Source organism: Thalassophryne amazonica, chromosome 5 (genome assembly GCF_902500255.1).
Source record: "Thalassophryne amazonica chromosome 5, fThaAma1.1, whole genome shotgun sequence".
In the NCBI taxonomy this organism is placed as follows: domain Eukaryota; kingdom Metazoa; phylum Chordata; class Actinopteri; order Batrachoidiformes; family Batrachoididae; genus Thalassophryne; species Thalassophryne amazonica.
In genome coordinates, this window is record NC_047107.1 from 106438096 (window position 1) to 106457315 (window position 19220).

The 19220-nt window shown below is 40.0% G+C and overlaps 1 protein-coding gene across 3 annotated transcripts in view; it reads right to left on the reverse strand.

Annotated features, from left to right (window-relative positions):
• The window catches only part of ppp3cca (protein phosphatase 3, catalytic subunit, gamma isozyme, a), a 103244-nt gene that overhangs the window by 40448 nt on the left and 43576 nt on the right, over nucleotides 1-19220 (reverse strand). For all 3 annotated transcript variants that reach the window (XM_034171045.1, XM_034171044.1, XM_034171043.1), the window contains exons 2-4: nucleotides 16513-16710; nucleotides 14130-14254; nucleotides 1036-1147 (exon numbers count right to left, since the gene is read on the reverse strand). In XM_034171045.1, the coding sequence (XP_034026936.1) occupies nucleotides 1036-1147; nucleotides 14130-14254; nucleotides 16513-16710 (435 nt within the window). The remainder of the gene's footprint in view (nucleotides 1-1035; nucleotides 1148-14129; nucleotides 14255-16512; nucleotides 16711-19220) is intronic.

Here is a 19220-nt window from a genome sequence, read left to right on the forward strand (position 1 = left end):
TTGCTGTTTCAAAAGAAAATCTAGATAACCCTGACTGAATACATTCTAGCTTTGTTATTACCACTTGGCACCAAAATCACACTGATGCAATGTTGCACAGTCAAACTTTCTGTTTTGGGGAATAGATGACACTCCAAGCTATAATATTTCATCTCCCAAAATAACCTCTCACCATCTCAAACAACTGTGATTCTCCAGCAAGATGGAGAACCCCAAACTGTTCCTCACTCTGTCGCAAGGTGCCTGCAATCAACCTGTGGAGATCTCCCCACAGGGTTTATGACAGAACTGACTCAGCTCACACTAAAAGCATTCACCGGTGTGGAAACCCCATCAGCACTATGGTGTCATCCCCACAGGGATGTGACAATAAGTAACCAGAGTCACTAACTCCTTTATATCCATCTACAGAATGACTCACCAATAGACTGATATAAAAATTACTGTGTTAACCTGGCTCACAGGTCCATCGAAATGTCTGTCCGTAGGATCAACCCTTACCTGTCTTGAAACATATTTTAATGTGTAACAAACTTCAAGCAATCCAACTACAAGAATAGAGCATAGTATTGCATGACTGTCTACAAAATATTAAGATTATCTTTGTCATACAGCGCTCATCTACAGATTTCTCCACAGACAGCCACATGCTCATCCTCTTCATATATTTTCCGACTGTAGTGGGCTTCAAAACCACAATAAATTCATTTCTATCGTGCCAAATTACAACATAAGTCACCCCAAGGCACTTCACACGATAAGGTCTAACCTTACCACCCCCCACCCCTACCCCACCAAACAAGCATGTAGGCAACAGTGGTAATCAAAGAAAAATGGATGATTAAGAACACAGCCAAAAAAAAAAAAAATTTGACAGAGCAACAGAGAGTAATCTTGCACTCATACTGTGAGTAACAGGCCTGCCCTTTCTATCGTGGCTTTGTCCAGGCTGAAACCAGGTGACTGAATTGGTGCTGAGAACGTAGGCTCACATTAAGTTGGCCTTCATACAACTTAGAGAAGTGCGGCACTTACATTCCTGTTTGAAGGTGAAGTACTCTGTGAGGTGCCGGCACTCATGGTTCCCGCGTAGGAGGAAGAGTGTGCTGGGGTGGTTGATCTTGAGCGACCAGAGGTAGAGAACACACTGAGGGCAGACAAAGGGAGAAAATGTGGTAGAAAAGGAGGGAAAGAAAAAGAAGCGTTCCCGACACTTTCTAAGAACTAGACCATGAAGCACTCTATTTTACTGCGCTACACCGAAGAGGTTACTATCTCATTTGAAATTAGTGCTAATAATATAATCAATGCTTTTATGGCAAAATGCAGGACATTTTCAGTTACTGGTGTGTCTGTTATTAAAGATTAAGTAATTTTGCAAGATTATGCATCACACATTTTCTGGCACATGAAAATTATATGGGGACAAAGGAAGCCATAGACATTTCTTCTTCCCACTGCTCCTGTTATGAATTATCTACCTCTATCTCACCTTGTCCTCTGCACTTTTCTCTCCCACACAGACTGCCTGCATGCCCTACCTCACCACATACATAAACCTCCCCTTTGGCCTTGTTTTCCTCTTGCCTGGTGGCTCCATTCTCAGCATGCTTCTTCCAATACACACGGCATCACTCCTCTATATAATCTCACCAAGCATTCCTACCTACACTGTCCCTCTATATTTATTCCTAATCCTGTCCATCTCCTGTCCATATTTTTGTTGGGACAATCCTGTCCCAACAAAAATATATACATAAAACAACAACTACAAAAAAACACTAAGAAATCATATGTACATACTTATTCACATATGGAAAAATTACTCCTGCTACTTGTCTTCACATATTCCAACCTGCCTCCATCTCATTACACTCTGTGGAGTCCCTGTACATCATCACCTCTCTGGAGTAGGTGACTTTGAACTCCTCCATTAGTCCACTGAAAGGAAGCTGCAGTTTGGTGGACTGGCCAGACAGGGTGATGCTGCTCAAGGACCAAGGGAGCCCCAGTCATCTCCTCAGAAACTGGCTGATGGACTTCTCTAGTACCTCTACCATTGTTATTGTTACCTTATAAACCAATAGGGGCCAAAATATTCTTGGCAGGACTCCATGCTGGTAGATCCAGGCTTTAAATTTCTCTGGGAGACCAGACCTGTCGATGGTGGTGAGCCAGGTTGCCAGGTCATACTTGGTTTGTTTAATGGCTGCCGAGTCCTTCAGGGAGCTGTCAAAGCTCTTGCCCAAGGTCTTGACAGGTTTTTCAGTCACTGATAGTATTCTGGTCCCTCCCAGGGCAAAGTGAAACTGGTCGATCACTTTGCCTTTCTTCAGGAATAAGGACCTGGACTTCACAGGCTTGAATCCCATCCTTGCCCACTGGATGAGCCGATCAAATCTCTGAAGGAGCCACCTGCACCCTGGAACCGATGTTGTCAGGATGGTCAAGCAGTGACATGCAGTCAGGTGAGGCTGTGCCTCACCTGTCATCATGGAAAGAAAAAAAATGTAAAATGAAAAAATAAATGGTTATATTTATCCAATGATTTGTACTATAGAGTGATTTTCCTTTTTTTAACGTCACCAGTTTTAGATTATTTTTTAATTCAAAATCACTGAATTTTCACATTTGCAGTTCAAATACTGAGAAGAGATGTGTAGTGAGGCAGCAGCTAACCATGCCTCACCTTGGATTGCGCAATCACTGGGCTAACTGCTGGCATGCTGTGCAGTCAGACTGTCTCTGTATATAGCTACTAAAATGGTCAAACACTTTGGCTGTTTGAACTTAAATTCCATAGTTTAGCTGATGTACATACATAATGTACAGTTTTTTTTTGTCAACAGCTGTGTGTGTGTAATGTGTTTCGTGTACTGAGCGATCATAAAATGGCTGCAAAAAGGCATCAGGTGAGGCATACAGTTCTTCTGCCTTATGTTAGGGGGCACTAGTGACTCCAGGGATTCTTCTTGCAGCAACTCCTCAGCTGCAGAATAAGTGACAGCAAGCTAGAGAGCAGCCATTCATTTATTTTTTCCTATCGCCTGAACTTTACTCTCAAAATGGAAGCTTATATATCCAAACTGAAACAATTTTTAAAACTGGACTTTCAATCGAAGCAGGAGGCAATAATTAAAGGAAGAGCAAAGACCGGAGCTGAAAGGTTTGCTTCAGACAACAGAATACCCTCTCTTTTCAAATGCAGTGGAACACACTAAAGTCTGGCTGTGTGGACATCCAGCAAGGAACTGTTTCTTTTCTGCTTTTCCTGACTTATTTTCTTAACTTGTGACAATGTCTGGACTCAGATGGGATATTGTGACCTGAAGAATTTACAAAGAAGTGTCATCACAGACAAGCGGTCGACCGCTCGCATTCAAAGCCAGATACAGTCGTAACAGGACTGATGAAGGATGGCTTTCTTTCCTGGCAGTGATCTCCACTGAGACAGAGACTTTTAAAACTGAAGGAAGATAAGGAACACTTCCACAAGCAAGTCATTAATGCTTTTGTTCATAAGGAGCGGTACACAGACAACATTTATAAGTAAAGGTAAGACTATAACTTTTTTTAATTAAATGTGCTTTTGTGTGCTACAGTTTGTATGTGTAAAGAATGCTGATATGAGATTTTAAACATAATCCGTTAACTGCTGCCAATCAAACAGTGAATAAGCTACTCTGTGGAGTCATATGTTTGTAAATCTGATTGTGATGAAATCAGTGCCTCACCAGCCATCAACCTCACCGCACGTCACTGCTGTCAAGTCATCCATAAAGGCACTTATGGGGGCTGCCGCATTCCAGATCTCAACTTGGCCCCTCTGCATTCCACCTTGACGGACTTGAAAATCATGTTTATGGCTACTGAGAAGTTACTTTAAGAAGACCTTGCTCTCAACACTGAGCAGTGAGATGATCAGAAACTGCTCAATGCTGCAAGAGTGCTCTTCTTCAGTATCCAGACACCCTAGGCATATCTCCACTGAGCAGCGACTTTCCTTCTCCGCCAGATCCCCTTCAGGATCTTCCAGAAACATCTGAGGAGCTGTGCACAATGCCGCTGGGGCTGGGAGCAGAGCTTGATCTTGCAGTTCTGACAGCTTGTTTTACCTCCATCAGGATGGGTTCAACACGGTTGAATTTGGACTCTGGCGGTGCCACCAGTTCTCTACAAGGCCTAAGCTCTTGGTCTCTCAGCTTGTCACTGAATGTGGCGTGGAGATGATGGTTGATCTCCTCGACAGGGCTAGTCAGGTGGCCACTTCGCCTCTGGCTTTGAAGCTCCTTGGTGAAGCCAAAGGGATTGAAAATAAGGCGCTGCATTTCCGAGCTCTCTCCTTGCCTTCATTTGGTGCCGTTCCGCCCTCCTCAATGAGATGAGCCTCTTTGTTATGATGTTCATAAGTTCTGTCAAAGCAGTTCTCTCACCTTGCTTAGCTGCCTTGTACTGACATCGCAACAATTTTAGCTCTTGTCCCAGCTGACTGATTTTTACTTCAACGGTAAAGCTTTGCCGACCTGCTTGTTCCTCACCTTTGTTCGATACCAAACCACTCTGCTCCCATGTTCATTTTAATTGAACACATGGTCCAAAGTTTATGGTCAACGCTCCCCTTCAAAATCGCTTCTAGGCACTTGTCTATGTCCTCATCTAGCTTTAGCCACTCCTTGTTTGCAGCAGGCCACACCACTCTTTGCTGTACCGGTTTCCTGCTTTGAGGTTCCAGGTACTGTGGGGTGGTTCCAGCTTTGGCACCTGCTCAGTCTCACCAGATTCTGCAGTCAGCGCAGAATATTGTTTAATAATGAATAAAAATGTGCTTAAAAAAACCTGACCTGCATAGTCAGGTGACATTGACAAACAACCTACCAAGTACCTGCAGACTTGTATTGTTTTTGGACTTGATGCTGGGGTTCAGCATGACTGGACCATCCTGAAAATTCAGTTACTCCAGTTTTGAAACTGTGTCTGACAACGCTTTTTTTTTTTTTTTTTTTTTTTTTGATCTGTGTCTCTTGATGTCTCCATGTTGCTCGGAAGAAATTTGCCAGCCTTAAAGTAAAGGTTTTTGACCATAACTGGTTATTTATAATTAATATGAACCCTCAGCCACATTTACAGTCAATTCTAAAGGTATTGGAGCAACAGGGCCAATTAATTTGTTTTTGCTGTATATTGAAGACATTTAGAACACACCATCCCTGGTTCTCAAGACCAGGCACCTAAGTGGCTCTACTCTACTCTTTTCTACTCTTCTATTTTACTCTTCCTTTTTAGATATACCTTAGTATACTAGCATAGTTCCACCTTAGAATTGGAATATAATATAAGATACCTTACTGAATTTTCATGAATATGCAAAAGCTGTTTATAATGTCAGTTTATTTATTTCCCATCAACAGCTCTTATGTTCATGTTGGCTTATTATCTGTAATGTCACCTGGAATCTTCAAGGGCAAAAAGTGGGCAGTCTGTTAAAAGAGGTGCTGTATTCTATTATGTTTACACATCTAGAGGTGAATAAAAAGAAAATAAATAAACATTATAATTATTCTCAATTAGTGGAAAAGCAAAAACAATTGGCATGGCCTTGTGGTCCCAATACCTTTGGAGGGAGTTGTACAAAAGAAGGAACGGTCAGGTAGAACATGTACAATCTCTGTCCACCATTATCTCCAGTAATGGGTGGCTTAAGAGTCAGAAACCTTGAACTGAAACATAAAAAACTCATAATAAAAACAAGTCCCAATTTTGAATTTACTTTTCCTACTGCTAATTTCTGCACCTGCAGTTTAGAAATATGTTGGGTGTAGAAGTGAATCTCAAAAAAATTGAATATTGTAGAAAAAGTGTTTTTTTGCGAGGCATTTATATTAGAATATTCTATATTAGAATAGTCTAGAATATTCTAGACTCATTACACACCATACTCACATGTCGTAACACCCTGGGTGTTCTGCGCGAAATTCTGCCAGGAGAGGAGGTGATAGGATGCATGAGCACGGCCAATATTACGTTCGTCGGGAGGTCCACTCCTCCAGGATCAGAATCGCCTTTATTGTCATTGTAATTTGCATTGCAACGAGATTTGAGTGCAACTCCAAAAAGGTGCTTTCCGTGGTGAAATATACGAGGTCTATTAGAAAAGTATCCGACCTTATTATTTTTTTCAAAAACCATATGGATTTGAATCACGTGTGATTGCGTCAGACAAGCTTGAACCCTCGTGCGCATGCGTGAGTTTTTCCACGCCTGTCGGTTGCGTCATTCGCCTGTGAGCAGGCTTTGAGTGAGGAGTGGTCCAGCCCCCTCGTCGTTGTTTCATTGCCAGGAAATGGCGGAATGATTTGGGCTTTTTTTCCCCATCAGAATTTTTTCAGAAACTGTTAGAGACTGGCAGCTGGAAACCATTAGAAAAATTTATCTGGCTTTCGGTGAAAATGTTACGGGCTTGGTAGAGAATAAGGAGTGTTACTGTCGCTTTAAGGCCAGCTCCCAGCGGCTGTGGGGCGCGCCGCCCCCCGAAGCCGCCATCGACAGGCTGAACGACCATTTCATTTCTACACGGATGGCTGTCTGGATCCGTGACCATCGTGTGCCATTTCTCTGGTTATCACAAGAGCTGGACATCAACCATTTTCCGGCAGATTTCACTTTTAACAAGAGATTTTGTCATGGAAAGCCGAGCAGAGGCTTCGCGCATCACGATGGATTCGCTACTGGAGCGAGACAAAACCACCTCCGTTTTGGTCTCACAGGACGGCTTTGAGATGGCGTTCAGACAGCTGTCGATGTTTTTTCCATCGAGTGATTATCCGAGAAATTGTGGATGTGCCTGGACATGCCAGAACATATCTTGTGAGGCTTCATCACAGCGTTGCTTTGCACCATGCGGCACCGTAAAAAAAAAAAATACCTCACCGGTTTAGTGCCAAATCTGTTCCGCCTTCTGCGGCAATCTCATACTGCAAACTCTCAAACTGGCATCATTGTCATGTGCCTACAACGAGTACACACTGATGACATCACAGATAAGACGCAGAAGCAACAAGAACAAGAACGCAGTGAAAACTCTTGCTTTTTAAGATGTGTTGCAGTTGCAAAATTTATTTATTTTTGGGTAGATAGATGATAGATAGATAAATACTTTATTCATCCCCTGTAAGGGGAAATTCATCTGCCCGAGAGCATACATACATACACAATTCATCCATACAATAAAATACCAATAAATAAGACAAATATAAAAACACATGGAAGTAAAACTACATTAACAAGAAGCGTTAAACAATCTCATGGCAGCCGGGACAAATTATCTTCTATACCTCTGGGCATTAAATCAACAAATTCAGGGTGAACGTTTACCTAACTTTCATTAAAAAAAAAAGGGTGGGCATTCCAACACGCTGAAAGGGGATAAACTAAAATGTTTCAAGCATTTTATTTTGTTTGACAATTACACCTACTACAGTTCAAAATAAATGCATCACAAAATGAGAATGAGTGTTTGTGTGTGTGCGTGTGTGTGTGTAACTCAGAATTTATGCAGTATAAATAACATGAATCTCTTAGTCTGATTCAGTACACACAACCACAATCATGGTTGACTCAACACTGATACGGAAGACACTCACTGACACCCTTCACCAGAAGGGTAAACCACAGAGGGTCACTGCTGAAAGGGCTGGCTGTTGCAGCGTTGTATCAAAGCATATTCATGACAGGAAGGAAAAAGTATTGTCGGAAAAGTTGCTCCCTCTAAAATGCTAGCTTTGTTGTTATATGAAGAAATTTTACTATGTGTATGAGGGTATCAATGCTCAATTTACTGCAGAAGACTTACAGCGACTGCTATTTTTATACTATTGTTGTATGGCTTTATCAAAATGTTTTAAATATGTGCCAGATAAGGAAGGACACAGAAAGTCATCTCACTTGAGAAGGAAGAAGATGTTTACCCCAGGCCACATTAAACACCCTATTTAAAACAAAAATAATCTGTGAAAAGTAGAGCAGCATTTCAAATTAAAATGAACCTGGTTCTCTTTTTCCTTTCAGCTGCCACTTGCCACTCTCAGCCCACTCTTAACACACACACCAACCACAGCCTGCCATTAAGTCGCTGGAATAAAATGCCAAGGTAACCACCGCCAGCAGCTGCGTAAGAAGTACGTGCGTGTGTGTGTGTTGTGGGGGATGACTAGTTTTATTCCAGTTCGTGACTGGGAAGCATAGTGAAGTGTTAAATGTATGTAAATGTGGAGTGGGGCTGATGGAATGACTGGATCTTTTACATGCGGAGGTGGTGAAAAGGGACATGATTTGTAGTGGCTCAGAGTCACATTGTGTTTTAATGAGAGCCCTCTGCTCTTTGAACCCCCAGCCATTTGGTCAAAGCCTCAAGTACTGGAGGTAGATAAATGGTATGGCTGCAAATGTGTGCTGCAAACATGAACACATACCCATTACATATATTACATCAATTATTTGACACACTTCAGCCTACATCTGGTGTCTATGAGGCCATGCTGATGCAAAAATGTGGCATGCAAATTCATAGAAGAAATTGTTCAGTACATGATCAGCATATAAAATAATCACTTCTTGTATTGACTGTATTTAAACTCTAATAAACTGCTGGCCTGGAGGTATTTCACAGTTTTCAGAGGCTACTGTGATTCTTGACGTTGCCAAGGAAACAACATCCAGAGCCCGACATCCATTTTCTTACATGTGTCTTGTGTGTCGCATAAATGAGCGCTGTACCTGCATTTAGAATTTGTAGCCTTCTCAGTAAGAGCACAAAGCTCACTTTTTAAAGTGCTTTAGGAGAAGAAAGAAAAGAGAAACAGAAAAAAGAAAAGAAAGAAAGAAACCAAGGGAGAAAAAGAAACAGAGAAATAAAGAAAAAAAAAAGACAATCAGGGAGGAACTGAAAAAAAAAAAAAATCTATAGAGAAAGAAATCTGACTTCATACTTGGTTTTTGCTCTGACAAGCACTGTCAAATGTGGGACCTTAAACAGTGCACCCGAAAGGTAGTCGCAGCGTGTCACTTTTCTATCTTTTGTTATGTTACAGCCTTATTCCAAAATTGATGAAATTCATTTTTTCACCAATCAGGCCTGTATGGTAGAGTGGCCAGACGGAAGCCACTCCTCAGTAAAAGATACATGCCAGCCTTCCTGGAGTTTGCCGAAAGGAACCTGAAGGACTCTCAGACCATGAAAAACAAAATTCTCTGGTCTGATGAGTCAGAGATTGAACTCTTTGGTAGGGATGTGTATAGAAATCCGGTTCCTGTTAAGAGTCAATAACAAATTATTCAATCCACCGACATCAATAGCCTTTTGCTTAACAATTCCCTCATCTGCAATTCTTTAATTTGCATTACGCCAGAGCTAGCTGTCATTCGGCAATAGCTCCGACCACTCGCCAAGACGAAAACATGTTTGTTTTTGTCTTGTACACACTCTGCTGAAGAAACAATATTAGCTGCATAATCAATGGGTCAGAGTCCAAAGATTTACCCAGACTGACAACAAATATGAGTAAATTAAGTACTTTTATGCATTTTTTGTGGTTTCTTTAGGAGTATTGTCAATGCAGAAACACACTCCTGTGATATAAATCAAACGCACCTTCACGCACGCTCTGCTGAGGACACGATATTAGCAGCACAAACAATGGGTCCGAGTCCGACGATTTACCCAGACTGACAACACGTATGAATAAATTAAGTAATTTTATGCATTTTTTTGTGATTACTTGAGGCATTTTGTGAATGCAGAAATTCACTCCAACTTGTGATATAAACCAAACACACCCTCTTCTTCTATGGCGTTTAATGGCAGACAGTATCCTTGCTGTTGCATTGCTGCCACTTTCTGCATCAGTCCCTTGTAACAGTACAATAATATTTTTTTGTTGGGTCAGGTCAATTTTTCCACCCCAGAGATGAGTCTTTTCACACAACTTGTATTGTGACAATACAAGCTGTGTGAAAAGACTCCATTTTCCATATTGGCAAGATGACAAAACTATAATACACAGTCTGTCACGTGAGTTACAATATGGTGTTGTTACTATTTGATAAGACCACATATTCACATTTCACTGTTCTCCTTCTACATTTATCTAAGCATTTGTCTTCAGCAATTTCTGCTTTTACAACAACTGATAGTGTCTTAAAATAGTAAAAAAAAAAAAGTAAAGCTGCATCTACTGTTCATTAAGTTACCAATATCAAATTCAAATTTCAAATTCATTAATTTATATAGCGCCAAATCACTAGTTGTGATTTGGCGCTATATAAACATCAAGGCGCTTCACAAATAAACATATAATGTATATGTTTAAATGTTTATATATGATGCTATATAAACAAGGCGCTTCACAAATGTTTGTGAAGCGCTCAAGGCGCTTCATAAACATCATTTAAAAGGCAGAATAAAATGAATTAAGATTAAAAACAAAATTTTAAACATAAGTAAAAGGAATAAAATAAATAAGAAGACACACAATCATATAAATACTAATGATAAAACAGGGAAAAAAAGTGTGTCTTCAATCCGGCCTTGAAAGTCTCCACAGAGTCCAACTGTCGAATCTGCGCAGGCAGATCAAGCCACAGAGCTGGGGCGCAGTGAGAAAAGGCTCTGTAATCTGCTGACTTTTTTTTCCACCCTAGGGACACACAATAGGCCTGCACACTGTGAACACAAGGCCCGAGCAGGTACGTGAGCAGGTACGTAGGGCTCAACCAGGCTGGCCAGGTAGGGGAGTGCCAGTCCGTGAACAATTTTATAGGCCAATAATAACACTTTAAATTCCAATCTCAGAGAGACCGGAAGCCAGTGAAGGGATGCTAGAACCGGCGTAATGTGGTCAAACTTTCTGCTTTGTGTCAGAAGTCTGGTAGCAGCATTTTGAACCACTTGAAGACCCCTGATGCTGGACTGCAGTAAACCAGAAAACAAAGCATTACAATAGTCCAATCTGGAAGAAATAAAAGGATGAATCAGAGTCTCGGCATCAGCCATAGACAGAATGGGACGAATCTTCACTATATTTCTTAGGTGGAAGAAAACAGTCCTCGTAATGTCCCTAATGTGGAGGTGAAAGGACAACGTAGGATCAAAAATTACCCCAAGGTTCCTCACTTTGTCAGTATGATGTATAACACATGAACCTAGGCTAAGTGCTAGCTGATCAAATTGATGCCAATGTATTGCTGGACCAAGAACCATCATTTCAGTCTTATCAGAGTTCAAAAGTAGAAAGTTACTAGGCATCCAACTTCTCACTGCTGCAAGGCAGTCTTCTCAAGATTTTATGTGGACAAGATTTCCAGCAGTTATCGGCATATATAATTCAGTGTCATCAACATAGCAATAAAAAGCAACCCCAAAATGCCGCAATATGTTCCCAAGGGGTGCTATATACAGGGGGGAAAAAAGCAGGAGGCCCAGAACAGATCTCTGCGGAAACCCAACGTCAATATAACTTTTAGTTCTTAGAAACACTGATTTGGGTTTAAATTAGATTCTTATTCACTTATATACATGGAAACACAATAAAATGGATTTTTGCATCCAGTGCTGACATCAGCATTTCTGAGATACTCAATTTACGTATTGTGTAAAACGATGTACAAATGTTTTTCACACCAATATCTGGCTTCTACGAGTATGTTAAATATTAACCATATTTTTCTCCACATGGATATTTGTCACACACATACACCCACCCACCCACCCACATAACAAAAGAAACCATAAAATGCAGATTTAGCAGGCTAACAGATGACATTTGCATGGAGACTGTTTGAAATAAATTCACCCCAAGACAAAGTTTGATCTGTGTGAAATAACTTGAATAATGTCAACTGACAACAAATTCTGTCAAAAACATGATACAATAAGATCAAAGACTTATCAGGAGTGTTAGCTTTTCTGTATAAATGACAAATTTCAATTTAAATTGAACCAGGTTAGCCCCATTGAATTTGACATGTCTTTTGCAAGGGAGACCTGGACAATTATAAAGTTTCCAATCCACCTAACTCGCATGTCTTTAAATGTGGGAGGAAACCCATGCAAACACTGGGAGAACATGCAAACTCCAATTAGAAAAGCCACAGGTGGGAATCGAACCCATGACCTTCTTGCTGTGAGGCAACAGTGCTAACCACTAATCCAACGTGCTGCTGAATAAAAAAGTCGGGTCAGCGTTTTGGTACTTTTGGTCAAACCAGCCCCATTTCAATTTATTCATGATGAAGCTTAAATCGTCTCCCTGCAGCAGAACACAGTTTCATCCATTTCCTTTGTCATTTCAACATAACGTGGAGCTCATTTTAAAATCTGTAACAGCGTTTCTCATTACCTGCTGTGTGGTCGAACTGCACCACGTTACATCATCTCAGATCAGGACGTGAAAACCTGAGACATTTCCAAACAATTTTACAAACATCGTGGAAGACAGACCACAGACTAAATCCGGCACGCGCCAGGAAAACAAAAATAACCCTTCCTCTTCTTCTTTCAGGTTTATCGGTGGTTTGCAAATTAACACGGTGCACTACCGCCATCAACCGTTTTGGTGTGGAGCACCCTTCTTCTGCTTCTTCTTATTCTTTCAAGTTTATTGCTGGTTGACAAACCAACATGATGCATTATGGTGCACCTTAATGGATTCTGACGTATGCTATCAAAAATAACCTGGAAACATTGACCACATAAGCAAAAACCTGGATTTCCAAGAATTTCCAGAAAACTTTCATCACTGATCATGTAAAGAGTAGACAGGTCAGCTTTCCCCGCCACACTGATTATATATAGTCCTTTGCAGAACTGTACATTTCAGTTCATTTCCTCTTCATTCAACCTGCTGCAGTTCCTTAAACAATTGCAGTGGCTAGTTGGACATGGATCTCTTTGGAGTACAGACCATAATGTTTTCATCAGCACAAGTGCTGTGATCAATGGAAGTCTGACTGAGTGCTATTTTTTCCCCCCAAAGGTTTCTATGCCAGCGTAAAGTGGCCAAGCCCCCCTGTGAAAGTGGGAGCAGGAAATCCAGTACTCATCAGCTAGTATTTTGGCTTAGGAAGGATTGACTGGAAACTTATATTAAAGGTCTGCTCAGTCCAGTCGGTGGTCAAATGGCATCTGAATAAAGGTTCTTCCACTTGTGAAAGAAAAAAAAAAAAAAAAATCAGTGAAGGAATTGCAAAAAATCATGAAAGCAAGAAGACTTTACACAAAATAGGATACAACTGCCTCTGTCCTTGAAAATGAATCCAGGATTTAGGATCTGGAAGGAGGAAGTGAGTGAGTGAATTGTCTGTCTGTCTCTCTCTCTCTTTCATATAAATTTTAAATTGTAAAGTTGTACAGCCAGTATTTATTGTATGTACATAAAGACAGTATTTGTTGTTAAGCTGAAGGCCTGTTTTGAACTGTATGCCGACTTGAATTCCTCTCTTCTAAGTCACATTGGATATAAACGAGTCAGATAAATTAATGTTATGTAATATGACACATCTCACCTCCATCTCCAGTGCCACAATGAATCATAAAACTTAAAAGGGTGGGGGGGGTCCATCGCACTATGATGGAGGAAATTATGTGGACTCAATGATTCAGCTGGAGCTGAAGGGCAGAAATGTATGTTTACCTAAGTGTCTCACTAATTGAACTGCTGTTCCATTTAAAATTAAAAGTAGGCATCAACGTTGTACTCTTCAGATCATCATGCCGTAAAAGTCGGCAATCTGTTGCCATGTGCGTTTTAATATTATGAAGCATTTTTGTGCTAAAATTAAAGTTTAGAATATTTCATTTTTGTAAATTGATACAAAAATGGGAAATCTCATTTACTCTAATGAAAATGTATTAGACAATCACAGTTCATTAACAAATCCATTCAAAACACTTTATTAAAGAGGTGCTTTAAATGGATTAAACCATTTCTCGTTCTCAAAACACTGCCATCTTTTCATTTTGTTTTTGTAATATTTTAAAATATTTTATCTTCATTGTCAGAATACAATGCAATTTAATGGCACCCAAATGGATTTTAATTGCAACAGAAATCATTACAACATAAACTCCTGCTCACCTCAATACTGAAGTATCCTCGATCTACATAGTCACCGAGGAAGAGATACCGTGTGTTACTGGGTGATCCTCCCACTTCAAACAACTTCATTAGGTCAAAGAACTGCCCGTGGACATCACCACATACTGATGGAAGAAAGGACATTTATTTCATAAAGTATCCGTGGCCTTGGAAAGTGTAACAATTTTTAATGCCGTGTAAGATAATATTAAACACACTTTTCTCAATGGACAAAAACAAAATGATACAGACAGCTCCTGTTTAGGGACAATAAACAGTGCAAACTTCCATTTCTTCTAATGTTTCCTACGGATTATACTTCCAATATCTTGTATTTGCCGTTGACTAGCTGCCTCTTTGTGCTTTTATGTTGACATTTCTGCTCCTAGTGCACATTACTGGCTTTACTTTCTGGACACTTCCAGTTTCATGTTTCTGCTCACTTCTGAGTCAACTGAGTTATACACAATTTAGGCATCACAAATCCTTCACTCCAGTGCCATATTGTCTCCATTTGTATACCCATTATCTTGCACTTACTTCCATTGTTTAATCTCCAGTTGCCAACCTCCGCTGCCTTCCTATTTGTCAGAGTTTAGCCTGCCATCAACTGGACACCTTATGTGGTATTTTTTTATTCCTATGTACTGAACCTCTGCCAATGTTATTGGATTCTCCTGCCGTATCAGACACATATGTAGGGTTGGGTATCGAGAACCGGTTCTTTTCGAGTATCGTTAAGAAATGATTTGAGCCACCGATATGAATAGCCTTTTTGCTTAAGGATTCCTTTATCGGTCCTTCAGAGCAGCCGTTGATTTTGAGGGTGTTTGTCGGGAAAATGATCATTCCTCTATGTTGATTACAGACCCTGCAGTGGCTCTGTAATCAACCGTTTCTGCAGCGCGACACCACTTTGAAGCGTAAACCAATGAAGCAATGCTTCGATCCACTGGCTTGTGGTTCTTTGATTCGCTGCTCTTCAGAAACAGCAAGTCCGCTTCTTAACCCCTCTCAAAGCCATTAAAATATCGTGAGTCACTTTTGTGTGGATTAAAATCACTAACTGGGACTCTTGTCTTGTTGCCGTCAAGAAACGAGAATCATCCTCCGTTCCGTTGGCACAGCTCCAAACGCTGTGCGGCTCTCTGCCGAGACAGTCCGGTCGAGAATTAATAGCTTCAAAACGAATTGCCGCTTTGAATAAAATGACACCGCTTACAAATGTTCTACAGACAAGAAACTACAATCAACTAAAAGTTTTTTTCCTCCCAAAATGAGACATGCTGCGTTCTTTATAAATTACATCCTGACGTTCAGCGCAGCCAGCTGCAAGAGCTCAGCTCAGAAGTATGGAAAGACATTCATGCCAATGTCTGAAAGGAAACGCTTTTGACAATAACTACAGATTTTGTTTATTTTTATTTATGTCCAGAGATCAAGGATCCACTATGTAGAGTTTATTATGTCCAATGTTTAAGGATCCAGTGACCAATTTCATATTTATTTACTTTAAGACTTAATAAAATGTTGTTCAATTTCATCAGCTTATAAAGCACCAAATCACAACAAAAGCCATCTCAAGGTGCCTCACCTCAGGGCTCCTTTTCAACTGTGAACATATGAAGTCAGCTTCATAGGATTGGTATGTACAACTTCAAGACACAGTACGAAAAGTATATACCAACTGTTACAACAGCAGAGAAGGACTGCATCTCAGAAGTACCTTCTGGCAAATTCTAGCTGAACTTTCAGGTCTTTTTTTTTTTTTTTTTTTTTTTTTTTTTTTTTTTAAGGAAAATCCTCCTCTATACCACTTAATCATGAAGCTGTATAACTGGGGGATACAAAATGCAAAACATGGGCTATGCACAATTTCCCCTGGGCTGACTGGGTGTTTTTCCTCACTCTTCTCCTTCTTGCACAGTCAGTCAGTTTTTGAGAACTGTAATACACAGATTTACCATAGAGTGCCATACTGTTTGCATTTCTTCATAATTGTATCCATCCCCTGACTTGTCTGAAGAAAAGCGGCAATAAAACTGATTATTTACAGGTATTAATACCAAAGGGCCAATTACTTATGCAACCCATCAATCTTGGATTTTATATTTTTAATGCATTTATATCATGTTATAAAGATTTCCTTTAGGCTGAGTTTAAGGAACATAATTTTAGAATTTTTTATACTGAGAAGTCCGGTTGACTTTTTGTATTTGAAATGGCATAAACAAATTGAAATGTGTGAAATACCAAGGGGTCCAATACCTTTGGAGGGCACTGTATGCCACTCTGCCAGCCAAAATCTGAAAATAAGAAGCAAAGCCCTTCCCAAAAAGCACAGGATTCCCTGAGGGTACCTAGTAAATATCTGGAAGCCTACCTGTTATAGGTGCATCCACTTCCAGCATACACTTCTCCTGGCGAAGGATGTTGGCCCCATCATTGATGATCTTTAGAGCCACGTCTTCTTCCACTCTGCCTTCTTTGACAAGATGGTTGCGGAGCAGTTCAGCATTGGGCTTGCCATCTTCAAATAACTCTTTCATGGTTAGCTTGTGCTGAGGAGGGTACGGCACAGCTGTTAAAGAAAAAAACACATCACCCGCTATTAGAATAACCATTTTCAGAGTTAGTGAGAGTAATGGACATAAGGGAAAAATCCATATTTCTGAGATGCTATAATCAGACAATAACTATGATTTTTCCTTTTACAAGAGTTTTTTTTTTTTTGGTTGATTAATAACCGTTTCTCTTCTAGAGCCAACATGTGCTTTCATTGACACACATCACCGTCATAGAAGACACAAGCAAGACTGGCAACAAGAAGCTCCATATCACACCTCATCCACTCCCATCAATCAATCAATCAATCACTGCACCACCCAACCATGGGTTTTAGTGTCATCACCAGCCGTGCTTTTCAAGGCTGAGTCCCAAAAGAGTTTCAATATCAAAGCGGCAAAACTTTAGTGACAACTCAACTGAAGCAGTCAGGGCATTAGCTCACTCAGTAAACTGTTACTACATCCATAATAGTCAACTAGTGGAGGTTCTATAAAAACACTGCACCAAAAGAACATTTTCAATACCCCCAACAATGTGCAATGGAGAGGGAGACCCCCGCCAAAATCAATGTCTTCTTGGGGCGCAATAATAAATTCTGATATGGGGGGGGATTTTACACATACTCGACTGTGCAGAGTAAAGGAAAAAAAACTGAGGTCTGCAACATCAACTATGTATTATACAGTCACGTTCAAATATTTGTTTCTTATACAACTGTAGAAGATGCAACACAAAATTGTTCGTCAAAATGCTCAGGATGTGGAAACTATTCATTCTCAAGCCTACTGTTGAACATTTCAAGTGATATTATTCCATTTTTTGTGCACCTGTATATAGAAGCCCAACAAGAACGTACTTGCGATTTGAATACCGTGACCTTAAAAATGTGATTCTTACCCATTTGTGAGAAAGGTGCATCACTGCACCCCAATGTCTTCAAAATGGAACACAAATGCAGCGAATGACAAGTATAACTGCATATAGCCTTGAAAGTACCTAAAATAAAAGCTTTTCAGCAAAGTCTTCATTGTGCTGTTTCGCACTAGTCACATGACAAAAACATCACCACGCCTACTCGCTTGCTGTGAATTCTCTGGATAATGACCTGTACACGGACTTTGTCATAGGGAGTCAGCAGTTTCAAAGCCGATTAATGTCTGGTCCAAATGATCCGGACATTTGCATTCTGACATACAGCTCCTCTGGATAATGACATATTTAGGGCTGCAGAGCATGTGTGGAGGAGGTTTTAACTCTGAGTCACATACAGCAGTGGTTTCCAACTTTAATCTAGAGAACACCAGCTTGCACAAATTCCAAGATTTGTTTGTGGTAAAAATTAACTCTGGCCATCCAAACAAAAGAAAGATTTTTTTAATTACCGTATTTTCCTGGAGTATAAGTCACATTTATCACTTTATGCGACAGCAAGGAAAATCAATTTAATCATTACATCATTTATTTATAAAAAGGCACACACAGTGTTAAACAGCACAGCTAACAAGCTAATTGTCACTATACGAGGTACAAAACACCAGTAAACTCCTTCTACAAGCCAGTGAACAGCCGGTCATAGGTGAGGTGACCATGCAACGCAAGTCGCAAGTAAATATTTGAAAACTCAGTGCATTTGTACGTATTTTTAACACAAACACAGCTTTAGTGATAAGAAGCTACAACCTTTAATTATAAAGCACATTGAAAATGACAGTGGTCGAACAAAGTGCTGTACAAAATAAAAAATGGGTACCAAGTTACCCCAATCATAAATAAACTAAAAATAACAATAAAATTGCAACTACCAATAACACAAATAAAAATAAAATAAAGAATAAAAGATAGCAAAAAACAGAGATGCAATTGTTCATTTAGAAAATGCCAGAGGGGGGGGGGAAGAGGTTTTTAAAGAGGATTTAAAAGTCTCTAGGGACAGGGATGACCTAATATTGAAGGGGAGACTATTCCAGAGCCTGGGGGGCACCGGCCGCAAAGGCCCTGTCACCTCTAGTCTTTAATCTGGTTTACGCACCTCCAGCAACAGTTGGTCAGAAGACCTACATAGCTAATTAATGTGATTGTTAAAACTACAAAACGTGAGTAAACTGCTTCTTTAAGCCAGTGAACCGATGATCATACGCGAGATGAATTTAATGCAATTAACTATTTGAAAATTCATTTATAGTACATCTGTAAAAGATATTTACTGCTAATTTTCTTTGGTGTTCAGTTACTGCACTGCACTCAAAAGAGCTGTCCTTGTTTCACATAGTCCAAATAGTTTTCTTTCAAATAGACTAAAAGAAAAATCCATCTTTTGAAGTGTGACCTTCCAGTTTTTAAAAAACCAAAACATTTTTTTAAGAACAAAGAATGTTGCTTTGCTTTTCTTCTTGTTTTTTCTCCACACCATGTCTTTAGAAGGACAAGAAGGTAGCCTATGTTAATATATTAGCCTAAATGTTTCGGACAACTTTTCTGGATCGAACGAAAGACTGGATTTTAGTCTCTGTAGACAATGTGGAG